The sequence below is a fragment of the Rattus norvegicus genome, chromosome 7 (assembly GCF_021556685.1).
Source record: "Rattus norvegicus strain SHRSP/BbbUtx chromosome 7, alternate assembly SHRSP_T2T, whole genome shotgun sequence".
Taxonomy (NCBI): domain Eukaryota; kingdom Metazoa; phylum Chordata; class Mammalia; order Rodentia; family Muridae; genus Rattus; species Rattus norvegicus.
Window position 1 is genome coordinate 84,015,283 of NC_141540.1, and position 14,248 is coordinate 84,029,530.

Consider the following 14,248-nt stretch of genomic DNA (forward strand, 5'->3'; position numbering starts at 1 on the left):
CTCAAATCAAAGTTCTGGAAGTACAGGTAAAAGGAAAAGGAAAACAAATAAACAACAAAAGGGTACTTACCAAAACTCTAAAGAAGTAAAGATACTCTGCTGCTCCAGAGTAATTTCCACACTCATATTGGAATTTTGCGTATCTGTAGAGCGTATCTAAGTACTCCTGCCTAAACTAAGAAGAGAAAAACCTTTCATAGTTAAGTTACATAATTCTGTTCATTTAACTCTTTTAGATGAGCAAGTAAGTCAATTCTTTTAAAGTCTCCCTACAATTACCACCAATAATACCACAACCAGAAAAACATGTTATTGTATGTATGTATGTATGTATGTATGTATGTATGTATGTATGCCTGCCTGTGTATGTGTACATATACACACATGGAACTGTCAACTCAATGTTTTGATCTCAAAAGAGTTCTGAAGTGTGCTAATAGTAATCTGACTGCAGAACAAACTTGGACTCTAAGTGAAAGCTGCTGTAAGTCTACCATGTTGACTTATCTAGTCAACTACCACACACGTACACCTCCAAGGGTTTTTTGTGGTCTTACACAAAGAACAAAGACAGCAAACCTTTCTTCTCTGAAAATTAGCCTCAAAATTACATCATCTTTGAGAATTAACATGAAAATAAATAAAACTGAAAAAATCTAAAAGAACTAAAGACTTCAAACAACAAACTACTAAATATTCTGTAGCAAACCACAGAGAGTATTATGTGGAAGTCAGCAAGCCATCTATGTAATTATTAAATGGGAGCTAAAACTTGAAAGTTAAATTTGATTATATACAATATGAAATTCTCTACACTAACAAAAGAGAAATCAAAGATGTCTACAAAAAATAAATAACACTTACTTATAAATTTGTAAATTAATGAAGGCCATGAAAATGTCAGGAGCTACTGCATTCCCTAAGGTAGCCAAAATGTTCTCTACTGGAAAAAGAAATTTAACTCAACTCTAGTTCTGCCTTCACTTATTTATAAGTAAACACCACAAGGAAAAAAAATCCTGAGTTAGACACATGCATGTAATCCTAGATCCAGAAAAACAGGCAGAAGGATCACCAGAAATTTGCAGACAGTTTGACCTACAAAGCAATATCCTGTTCTCAAAAATCCAAGTCCCCGGGGGCTCAGGAAGAAGAGAAACAAAAAGGAGAGACCTCCATCCTCTCTAGGTTTAAGTTTTCTGTTGACACTAACATGAGTTACTATTAAATGATTCTCAGAAAGACAAGCACTGTGAAGAGTTATTATCAGAAGACGATTATACACTATCACTGCTGAGCTTTTTTAAAAACTACATTAAAAAAAAAACACTAGTTGTACTTAGTTAAATTAATCTAACAATTATATTCTTATGCCAAAGAATCTGTGCACAGCATTAGTCTATAATGAACTTTTCAGAACATAACCGTTCTTTAATATTAAAAAAAAACTTACCCCATGCTTGTCTGCCAGGTAGTCAAACAACATCCGGCCATCCCTTAACATTGGAAAAGTGAGTAGTGTTATGCTTTATTCACTATAGCACACAAAATATGCAGCTCTCTCTTCTAAGTTATCATCCTAAGTCACTTTCAATCCCTTAATACTTAAGCAGAAACATAACTTTGAGAATAAAATAGCACATGTCAAATTTTGATATAAGAATTTATAAACACAAACTTGAAGTTTTCTTTCAGATTTCCTAAGCTTTTGACTGAAGACCAAACTTAGAAGATGGCCTATGTTTACAAACTCCACACAATTATGAGTCATATTAAGCTACTGAATAGCCCAACTTTGCTTTCGTAAGTTAATTTTGCATTAACAAACCAGTAAAAAACAAGTTTAACAAGAACACTGAGGGAAAAGACTAAAAAGTCAAGATGCTTATCTTCACATTCTTGAAAAGGAAAGGGTTTCTTAGGCTTCTTCATGTGGGAATATGCAATGGCCTGTAGCATGGTTTGGGAGATTAACTGGAAGGGGCCCCAAACATTAAATTACTGAATACAATACTAAATGTATACAAAGTTCAAACTTTCACTGTCTTCTGGTTGTTTCTCAGAATGTATATAAAATGCAAATACTACATGTTCAAATATAGTTCAAATACTCTATGTTGAAAATGTAAGGAGATTGGCAGAAAAAAATCATTTGTGTGAAAATAAGTAGTTTATATGACTTTGCAACAGTTGGATCCCGTCATTTGTTTTCAATGTAGTTCCTGCCTTAGTTTTTTTCTAGTGATGTGATTAAACATTCTCACCCGTGGAGGAAAGGGTTCACTTGACTTGTACTTCCCAATTACAGTGAGGGGAGTCAGGGCAGGAATTATAGACAAGAACCTGAGGCCATTGAAAATGCCACTTACTGGCTTGCTCCCCAAGGCCTTACTCATACAGTTTGCTTTCTTATACAACTCAGGACAACCTGCCCAGGGCTGACACTGCCTGCTCCTCTCTCCCACTTGGGCTGGGCCCTCCCACAGAAATCACCAATCAAAAAAATGCCTCACAAACTTGCCTAAGGCCAACTGGATGGAAGCAATTCCTGAAGTTCACCTTCCAGACTGGTCTGGCTTGTGTCAGGTTGACAATCAGCACAGCACCTGCTACCCTATGAATGGCACTCGTCTACTCTACGGTGAACACACCACATGTGCCTCTTACTAATTTCATCATCTCCAATCTTGTAAGATTTATTTTTATTATTTTTAACTCTGTGTCTATGTGCCTGTGTGGGTATTGTGCACACAGCTGCAGGTGCCTTCAGAGGCCAGGGCATAGGCCCCCTAGAGCTGAACTCATGAGCAGGTGAGTCACCTGAAGTGGGCTGGAAACCAAACTCCAGCCCTCTGCAGCAACAAATGGTCTCTACCATCAAGGCACCTCCCTCTGCAGCAACAAATGGTCTCTACCACTAAGGCACCTCCTCTGCAGCAACAAATGGTCTCTACCACTAAGGCACCTCCTCTGCAGTAACAAATGGTCTCTACCACTAAGGCACCTCCTCTGCAGTAACAAATGGTCTCTACCACTAAGGCACCTCCTCTGCAGTAACAAATGGTCTCTACCACTAAGGCACCTCCTCTGCAGTAACAAATGGTCTCTACCACTAAGGCACCTCCTCTGCAGTAACAAATGGTCTCTACCACTAAGGCACCTCCAGTCCCACTCCAAATCTTTTAGTGCCTACTATGTCTTAAAATGTCTGTTCTAGTCTAACATCTGGATTCCTTCAACTTTTACGTTCTCCATACTGATATGAGGCCTGAAGGGCTCTAACTAGTCTTTGTACTACTATAAGTAAACAATCTAGTGGAGACATATGAACAGTCACACAGGAAGGTGGAGCTTTCTCCTTTGAACACAGCCTTTTTTATCTACAGCTGTATTGTGCACAGGCATACAGTATAATGTGGCACATACCTTAGTTATACTTTTACTGCTGTAGAGACAGAATGACCAAACAGCGCTTATAAACATTTAACTGGGCCTGGATTGTAGTTTCAGAGATTTAGCACACTATCACTATGGTAGGAAATATGGCAGACACAGTGCTAGAGGAGCTGAGAGTTCTACATTTTGACCCACAGGCAAAAGTGAATGCCACAGACCAGCTTGAGCATACAAGACCTCACAACCAATCTCCAGTGACACATTTCCTTCAACAGGGCCACACTCCTAATAGCGCCACCCTCTGTGACCAAGCATTCAAACACAAGAGTCTATTGGGCCGTTTCTATTCAAACCACCACAGCATGTAGGTACGGAGCATATTATAACGTGGCAGAATACGTGGGCTTTTCTAATGACACCAGGAAATGCTTTCGCAAGTCACAGTGTCTTACAATCTTGGTATAAATATGTATTCTAGAAACTAACAGCATGGCAGGATAATAACAATTCTGAAGTGAATGCATCAGTCGGGTACCTAAGACATCACAACAGTAACACTGTTTTAGTAGAGAGCTGGCTCAGCTGCTAAGACCACCTATCTGGTGGTTCACAACGACCTGTACCTCCAGTACCAAGGGATCTGACCCTGTCTTCTGGGCTCCAAGTAAAACAGACTTGTATGCGTGCACATAAACAAAACACTCATCCACATAAAAAAGTAAATATTAACATGCATTGTTAGAAAAATCCTACAACTCTAAAGATAAGTGGGAATAAATGAATGAAGCCATCACTTAATGTCATGAGTTTTACTCTAAGATATGAGTTTAACTGTTACATTAGCCCGGCAAAGGAAACTAAACTTCAAATTAGCAGGTTACCTGGTTGACTGCATCTGCCTTGTAGTTTCTGGATCTTCAAACATCTTCACAATTGGCTCTGTTTCTGCCTGGAGTTGTTTCAGCTGTGCAACAACTGTGGTTCTTTTTTCTCTCAGAGCTAATGAAAAACATGAGTACTAGAAAGTTAAACCACACCATTCCAGGAGACCGTCTAGAGAAGTTTCCGTTAACTCAAAGTATATACACTTATTTATTCCTCATACTTTCAATTCACATGCCAGGAACCACCACATCAACAACTTCCTCAAATTCACAACTTCCTTTTGCTAGAGCCACAAAAGCACATAAAAGAAAAGGGACTCATCCACCTACTGTGGAGAGGAAAACTGGACACATACTATGAAGAGCAGGGATGGGTGGTGCTGAACGCAGGCAGGAAATGTCACTTGTCATCTGGCTTTCTAGGCTTTCATTTCAAGTATTCTACTTGTTACTATTTAATTACTGACTGACTCATAGGCTAGGACTTTTGAACAGTCACTATGCTGAGGGGTTTATATGTTATTACTAGGTATTAATAGGTAGGTAGACTGTAATTTGAATCTAGTCAAGGATCTTTGTTTTTACTGTGTTTCAACTGCAATTTCACAAACCAAATTCCGTAGATTCTGCTTACTATACCACCACCAAAATAAAGATAAAACACATACATAATCTATTTGCAAAATGTCTCAGGTTGACTGTCAGTGACTAATAGTCACTGTCCTTGTGGTAGTACGCACTTATACTTCTAGCTACTTAGGAAGCGGAGATAGAAGTAGACACAGTGAGACTGGAGATGGCTCAGCAGTTAAAGCACTTGCTATGCCTGCACAGGAGCTCACGGTAGTTCCCAGAACAACTCAGTGGCAGGCAATGCAAAGCCCTCTTCTGACCTTCCAGGGCACCAGGCACACACATGGGCATGCCAACATTCATACACATAATAGAAAAATGTAGGAAAAAAACTTTTACTTGCATCACAAACCAATGTTAATAGTTGCTGCCTACAAATTCAAAAAAGCTATACTGACTTTAACAATGTCTGCTTCATATCACCCTCCCATTCTAGAGCAGTGCTTCCATCTCCACACACAGATACTATTTTTATTCCAAATTTTACTTTAAATATAGTTATTTCTGTGTGAATGATGGGGATTATCTGTGTGAGCAGATAGGGTTGTTTCTCTCTTCTATTGTAGGTTCCAGGGAGCAAATTCAGGTCATTGCTTTACTCTATGAGCCACCTCTGTGCTTAAGACATATGTTAATAATCAAAAACAAAACAAAACAACTCTTCCAAGTTCATGTCCAAAAAAGGGGGGGTTGGTGGGTGGGAGAACCTGATATCAAAATCTGAAAAACAGCAATTTTAAACACAGAACACTCTGCTGTAGCCAGAATTTGTTCCAGGCACAGGGGAAGGGGAGGGAAGGGGGATTGGTGGGGATGGGGTAGGGATGAGCTACAGTATTTTTTGAGGCATGGTACTACATAACTGTGGTAGGTTTGGGACTTGCTATATTGACCAGGCTACTCTTAAACTTACAGAAAATCACCTGCCTATGCCTCTAGGGTATTGGGATTAGAGGTGTATACCACAATGTTCGGCCCATAACACTTAAGGGATCATTTTTCTGTTCTTTTCATTGTCAAGAATTATCTACTGTACTGAACCAGTTTGGAAACCATTCTCTTAATAGTTCCCTAACTTCACTGTAGGGCCTCAGCAGTTTCTAATCAAACACTTCTGGATTGTATGTAAAATCCAAGTTTTTTAAGGAATTCTTCCAAGGGAACTGGTGATGCTAGTCTTAGAGACCACACCCTGAGAAGTCTCAAGACCAAAGAACTGCAGCAGCATGAGAAAATCTTAAGTAGACAGCCTATAGAATACAACTTTGATAGTTTAATACAACTGTTACACAGAGTACAGCTTTAATACAACTTTTATATGAAGTACAACTTTGATGGCACACACTATGATCTGAAGGTATTTAATCAACATGTTTAAAGTAGATTCACATCTTTCACTAGGAGAAACCACCCCTTAGCATCCTTGTAATCTTCCTATTCCTTTTCACCCAACAACTTGAAGAACTTGATCATTAAACTTTTTGGCTATAGTTCTCTCATGTATCACATAAAACATACATTTTCAGCTATTGTCAAGCTTTAGTTGTAACATTAAAACTTACCATGGGGAATATCATCGGAATAAAGGTTTTTGTAAACATCCATAGCAAAGTCCACCATATTGGTATCACTAAGAAGATCCAATTTTCCTTGTAATAATTCTTTCTCATTATAAATCTGCAAGGAAAAAAACCCTTACGTTATATAATATGTTATATATAATACGTTATATAAATATAACGTATAATTTTAACGTTATATTTAAGTTCTTCAGTTTATTAAAAAAACATACTTCATGCAACTATTTTGAAAATGTGTTTGTATATGGGTTGGTGAGTTGGTTCAGCAGGTAAAGTACTTGCTGAGCATGTAAGTCAGGAGAGCAGTTTTCAATCCCTGAACGTCACACAAAGATGAAGAGAAATGACTTCATAAAGTTATCCTTTGTTCTCTGACCTCCACACATGTGTGCTGTGGAGCTAGTGCACCCTAGAGCCCCCACCTCTCACAATTTTTACTTAAAAATGCATCATAGGGCTAGATATACAGGTCAGTAGCAGAATCCTGGCTTAGTGTATATAAAGTCAGAGTCACCACCAGTATAACCTGTGTGAGTTTGTCCATATACAGACACACTCACAGACAGACAGACAGGCACACAGGCACGCACGCACGCTAAACATTTTGTAAAAAGAAAAGCAACCAATAGAGGAAGCACCCAATTCACACAAAATATCCTGTCTCCCCAAAGATTTGGAAATGTACTTCATTCCCACTGACTTCTGATCTCAATTACTGTTTTATCAAGCAATCTTTTATTCATTCTAGAAAAGTTACGCAATATACAAAAGTCTCCATAGCTTCTCCACTACAAAGCAAGCGTCCTTGCTTCTTCTCCATGTCCAGGTAATCAGGGATAGGCTCTTAAATGTTTTACCTCTTTACTGTCCTTTGCATCCCCATGACGGCTACCCTCCACTCCTTGATGTGACCTTTATCTTTACTTCTCATTTAAGAGTTGCAATCGTTTGAATGCTTCCCCATCTGTACCTCTAAGTTTAAACTAGCACCAATTTTTTAAGTCAACAACCTCATGACAAGTTTTTGCTTTGCAAAGGATTCTGGAAACACATATTAACTCACAAGAAATAAATTATACATACAGACTTACACAAACATAAAGGCTACTTGAGAATATGTAAGGAATCTGAGAGATACTTAGTCAAAGACTCATTTTCTGAGTTTAATCTTGCAAAGGAAAGATCGCGAAAGAATCCACAACTATGTAACACAGATTCAAAACTGAATGTTTCAAAATGTGTACAAAACTCCAACAAAACAGTAATAAAGAACAATTAATCTAACTGAAATGGCTAAAACACCTTAATAGTCACTAACAGAACAAGATAATCAAATGAACAAAAAAAATCTCAACTTCATTAATCAAAAGGAAGTGCATATAAAAACTATGATAAAAACAAAACAAAAAGCCTGAGAGTATCAGTATTAATGTGAATGCAGACTAAATGGAATATTCAAATCCTACTGGCAAGAATAGTCACTTAAGAAAAAATATTTCTACCTCCTGAAGTCATCATGCTTTGACTCACAAACTGTGCAAAATATCAGAACAAGATTAATCTATTTAAAAGTATATTCCTAAAAGTGCTTATATTAAAGTATAAAAGTATATTCCTAAAAATGTTTATACACAGTTGTTTAATACTAGAATGGATAGACAAACTGGTACAATACCATCAGCACTGAATAAACTGCCATTAAGGTGAGTGACTTTCACAGAGCAGTAGGAGGGCAAGATGACACGAATTAGTTCATGAAGCCAGGGGCACTGATATATACTTATAATACCAACACTCAGGAGGACCTCTGGAGTTGGGAGTTCTAGACCACTAGGGCTACACAGGGAAACTGTTTCTAAAAACAGAGCTTAGAATATAGATCACAGTGGAAGACAGCCTGTCAGTTACATGAAGAGATTGGGGTTCAATCCCTAGCATTAAGCAAGTATACATCCCTATTGGCAAATTTCTATGAAGAAAAAAGAAGTTGGATATGGTGATATACTTTTGTAAATTTAGCAATTGGGAGACTGACAGGCTGGTAAGTGGTTCAAAGCCCGGCAAGCAAAATCTTATCTTAAAAGAAAAACAACCTTCACAAAAGTCAAACAAATCTATCACATGAACAGAGCTTACACTGAGAGGCAGAATGACTAAGAAGTTGGTTAAAACAGAAAAATAGAAAAACAAAAACAAAATAAAACAAACCTTCTGAAGTGCAGAGGAATTAAGACAGGGCAAGGACCTTAACCCATGTCCAAATTCAAATTCTTATCTTGGCACCATCTAACCTGACACTTCACATAATAAACTGTGGCATGCAAATACATAATTCATTCAACTATTCCATGAATGTCAAAAGCCTTTTTAAGGAGCACCTAGGTTAGAAGCCAGCTGTTACTCTCCTGGAACTCATATCCTCCAGTAGATTACAAATGTGTACCTATTGGCAAACATATGATCCCTGCCTCTGTCCCAGTTGCCTGGCATTCAGGACTCAATCCCCCTTCCCAAAGTCCTTTTTGCCCATTAAAGATAAAAGAAATTCTTGGATTTTAACAGTACTTGGTCAATACTTGTCCCCTATGTACCACTGTTACCTTACAGACACATCATACGAAAAAAGTGAGATGACGGAGTTTTAGCTTGGATATTTAGGAACCATCTTCCTCTTGAAGTATTAAAGACATCTTAATAACATCCTACCTGGTGTTTCCACTAAGTATCAGTTATAATTTGCCTACGAATAAACAATCTACACTTACACATTCCTCCCTGTTTGCCTTAAAAACATAAATGCATTAAAAAAAAACCCACAAGAATATGAAGTTCAGGCAGATTCAAAATATCTGCTACACTAGCAAGGCGAAGGATTTCAATATATATATTTCTCATGTACCTTTGCTAAAGGACCCTGGTTTACCCAGAAAATGAAACAAAAGACAGACAGAACTTTTATCTCTAGTGTATAGACTGAAAAATTCAATGCAAAAAGAATATATCCATCAAGCTCAAGTCTCACCTGTCAAGGCATTTTTCAGCACTTACTTAAAATTGATTTCGCTCTTCCCTAGTGACAATACGCTTGTTTAGAAAGTTTCTTATGAATATAAATATTATACCTATCATATAAACCATAGCTATCTGGAAGCTTATATATGTCATCAAAACAGTTTTACCACACTTTTTAGAAAACTGCCAGTGACACAAAAATATCTGTTCCCTGAATCTACAGTTCTCTAGTTATAATCTGTGTCCAGAAAACAGAATTCATTAACTCTTCTAGACAAAATTCTAGCCTTACATTTTACTTACTGTAATTAGTAAAATGCATCAATTTCCCCGTAAAGTCACTATATAGTTAGGTCTAATATTTCTAATTCAATATTTCTCAGAACCCCCAATGTCCTAAATTTAGAGTTGAAACGTATTAAGTCCCCAAACTACATACTTAGTGAGGATATCTCATAGAACATTAACGACTGAATCACACTACGTTAAGTCTAAACATCAACACTAGGAAACAAAGTTTACATTGCAGCTCGTGGGACTGTGGGTTATTCTTCGTCTTCACCCTCATCTGACAACGTACGCTCCATTTCTACGAAGTAAATATCAAAGTCCCGGAAATTCACAGCAAAGCATCCTCAATTTCAAGGAAATTAAGAGTGCCAGATACTACTTTTTAAGTGTAAGAGAATCTTGTTATGGGATTCTGAGCACAACCCCAATCCAAGGACACTGACTCGGTTTCTAAAAAGAAAAATGAAACTTCCAACAGGATCCGTGAGGAGCCAAAAGCTCCAGCGCTCCTCCGGCACAGCCACCGCAGCTTCAGGCGAGTACAGACCAGGCCGACACCAGGATCCTGCACCTCAGGCCAGGAAGTAAATACCTCGGCATCGTCAGAACCCGGCGCTATCACCTCACTCCTCCGAAGGCACAGTTGAGTCCCACCGCCCTGAGCACCCCAACTGCGATACAGTAAGCGAGAAGCTACCGGGCCCAGCTGGTGTCAGGCCGGCTCAAGCCGGCTTCCGGCTCGCACGTGTGTAGGCCCTGCCGCCACCTCCCTGCTTCTCTAGGCGCCTCTCTCGTTCCTACGCCGTCCTCCTTCTCAAAGCTTCCTCACCTCTTTCACAGAGAGAAACTCAAGAAGCGGAAAGACCAGGTGTCGATCCAGAAAGTGCGCGATGCGAGTAGTCAAGTCGTACTCCGCCATCTTGCCGGGGGAAAGGAGGGCTTGTTCGCTATAACTTTATTGACAGCGCAGAGAGGCGGACAGGCCGCGCACTGCGCATGTGCACTCGTGGTCCCGCCGGGGCGGGCTGATGACAATGGCCGCGCGTGCGCCTTGTGGGCCCTCCCAACCACTCCGGCCTCTCCCTCCTTCTGGGTGGGGCTCAAGCCTTGAACAAAATTTCTCCTGTTCTGTCTCTTTCTAGAAAGCCTTCTTGTACCAATAAAGTAATGCTAGTTTAGGAAGGAAGGAAACCAAGAGTTTAGTTTTACACATAAATTGATGAAATCTGTCCTGCTTGAGAGATTGGAGAGAGTGATTATTAGTTTGAAACTACAACGAGGTCTTATCTTAAATAACATCATTCTTAAATCCATATCACTGAGATCAGAAGACCCACGTTTAATCTGCCCCTTTGTGAAGCCTAAGTAAAGAAAAAGAGAGATGATTATGCTCTTTGCCAGCTTACCCTTGCTCTCCTTAGCAAGTTCATTCCTTCACTGGCATTAAACCTAGTTCTTCTGGAATCAGAGAAAGAACTGGAAGAGCTTGAAGGGGCTCGAGACCCCATATGTACAACAATGCCAAGCAACCAGAGCTTCCAGGGACTAAGCCACTACATAAAGACTATACATGGACTGACCCTGGACTCTGACCTCATAGGTAGCAATGAATATCCTAGTAAGAGCACCAGTGGAAGGGGAAGCCCTGGGTCCTGCTAAGACTGAATCCCCAGTGAACGTGATTGTTGGGGGGAGGGCGGCAATGGGGGGAGGATGGGGAGGGGAACACCCATAAAGAAGGGGAAGGGGAGAGGTTAGGGGGATGTTGGCCCGGAAACCGGGAAAGGGAATAACACTCGAAATGTATATAAGAAATACTCAAGTTAATAAAATACAAAACAAAACAAAACAAACAAACAAAAAAAACCTAGTTCTTCTGGATTCCGGCATCGACTGAAGACTTCCTAAGACATCCAACCTGAATTGAACAGCTACTATACTCTTGGACTTTACAGTGGGAGACAGCCATTTTTGGAATAGACCATAACCTATTACCCATTCAAAAAAAACCCTATTTACACACACACACACACACACACACACACACACACACACACACACACACACACACACACACACAATTATTCAATCAGTCTGTCTCTCTAGAAAGCCCTAACTAATATAACATAGTTGGAGGAGAGGAGAGCCTGAGGCTCCAAGTACCAGTTAATTAAGTGAAGTAGCCCTGATAGTTCATGGCAATAGCCTACATTCATGTTTAAATTGTTCACAACAATTCATTTATTTAACTTTATTTAAACTATCCACAACAATTTTTCTTCTGTTAATATTTGACTCTGGTTATTTTCTCTTGACACATTCTATCCCCCTCCCCTGTTTCGGTTATTTTCTTTATTTACATTTCAAACTGTTCCCAGTTTCCCCTCCACAAATCCCCTAAACTCCCTGTCCTGTCCCCCTCCACCCTGCTTCTATGAGGGCGTTCCTCCCCCCACCCCCAGTTCCCCACTCCTCCCTCACTGCCCTAGCATTACCCTACACTGGGGCACCAAGCCTTCACAGGACCAAGGGAGCTTCTCTCCCATTGATGCCAGATAAGGCCATCCTCTGCTACATATGCAACTGGAACTATGGGTTTCTCCATGTGTATGTACTCTTTGGTTGGTGGTTTAGTCCCTGGGAGCTCTGGGGTATCTGGTTGGTAGATATTGTTGTTCTTCCTATGGGTTTGCAAACCCCTTCAGTTTCTTCAGTCCTTCCCCTAACTCCCCCACTGGGGTCCCTGTGCTTAGTCCAATGGTTGGCTGCAAGCATCTGCGTCTTTATTGGTCAGGCTCTGGCAGAGCCTCTCAGGGGACAGCTATAGCAGGCTGCTAGCAGCAAGCACTTCTTGGCATTAGCAATCCTGTCTGGGTTTGGTGGCAGCATATGGGATGGATCCCCAGGTGGGGCAGTCTCTAGATGGCCTTTTCTTCAGTCTCTGCTCCACTCTTTGCCCCTGTACTTCCTTTAGATAGGAGAAATTATGTTCATAGCTGTCTTATTTATAATAGCCAGAAGCTGGAAAGAATCCAGATGTTCCTTAACAGAGGGATGGACACAGAAAATGTAGTACACTTACACAATGGAAACTACTCAGCTATTAAAAATAATGACTTCATGAACTTCACAGATAAATGGATGGAACTAGAAAATATCCCGAGTGAGGTAACCCAGTCACAAAAGAATAGCCACAGTATGTACTCACTGGAAAGTGGATATTTCTCAAAAGCTCTCAGAATACCCAGGATACAACTCACAGACCATATGAAACTCAAGAAGAAAGACCAAAGTGTGGATACCTCTTAGAAGCAGAGACTAAATGATCACCAGGAGGTAAAGGGTGGGAGGAACTTGGAAGGAAGAAAGGGGGGGAGGGGACAGGATCAAGTGTGGGAGGAGACAGGGGGTGGAGATGGACAAAGGGTCAGGAAAGGGAACAGAGGTGTGTAGGAAGGGGGTACGGGAAATTGGTGTTAGCCCCAAAAGTTCCAGATGCCAGGAAAGCAAGCAGCTCGTAGGATGCAACAGGGATGACATTAGCTCAAACACTGAACAAAGGGGACAGAGAACCTGTAGACACCATATCCAGAGCTTAGGCATGGCCCCAGGGTGAGGGGTGAGGCCACCCACCCATCTTAAAAATGTTAACCCAGAATTGCCCCTGTCTAAAGGCACATTACATTCTACTGATGATCTTAACACGGGCCCTTTTAATCAGTTGTGGGTGATAAATCTGCTCCTAATGAACGCAAAAAGATGCAGAATGGGGTTTGGATGCTGGTAGTACTAGGTACAATACTGATCTAAATAACTAATGGAAGAATAGAGTATTATGAGAAGCACAGAGAGTATCAATCAGGCTGATGCCCAGTAGATTATCAGTGGAATACTGAGGATGAAGCCTGGCTGATTGGGTGTGCTGAATCTTCTAATAGACAGAGAATAGAGCACTGAAAGTGATTCAGGAACCACGTGCATACCCCAGAGACACAGAGAATGGAAAAATGAAAGAGTAACCTGAGGAAATGAACTTGGAAATTTAGCTGAAGACTAGCGTCTATAAAAAAGGATGTGGTCCCAGGAAAAATAAAAAAAGGACAAGGGTCAAATATAGTTGAGAACAATTAGAAATTTAGCTTAAGTCCTGAGGAGCCTTAAAGAATTTTTGAGTGTGAAAGAGAATAGTCCTGTATTTCACGAAGGTTAATTCTAACAGTTGTGCGGCTAGTGGGTTGCATGAGTGATATGTGGGGAGTCTATAAAGGCCTTCAAGCTAGACTGGGAAGCCTTGATTTGACCGCATAGGCAGTGAGAACCATTTATTAAGTTTTGAAATTGAAAAAGACATGAAGTCAGTGATTTTTCTTTTGTCCCTTAAAATTAAACTGGATTTGATTTATTATGATTAAAGTTGTGACAGATTGGAAACTCTTTATTTGCCTGGCTTTT

The 14,248-nt window shown here is 40.1% G+C and overlaps 1 protein-coding gene across 1 annotated transcript in view; it reads right to left on the bottom strand.

Moving 5' to 3' along the window:
• Positions 1 to 10,719, bottom strand: part of Eif3e (eukaryotic translation initiation factor 3 subunit E) — a 32,679-nt gene extending 21,960 nt beyond the window's left edge. Inside the window, 5 exon segments of the mRNA NM_001011990.1 lie at positions 71 to 175; positions 1,454 to 1,496; positions 4,278 to 4,395; positions 6,476 to 6,590; positions 10,626 to 10,719. Of these exon segments, the coding sequence (NP_001011990.1) occupies positions 71 to 175; positions 1,454 to 1,496; positions 4,278 to 4,395; positions 6,476 to 6,590; positions 10,626 to 10,715 (471 nt within the window). The 5' untranslated portion in view covers positions 10,716 to 10,719.
• Positions 10,720 to 14,248: the final 3,529 nt, after the last annotated feature.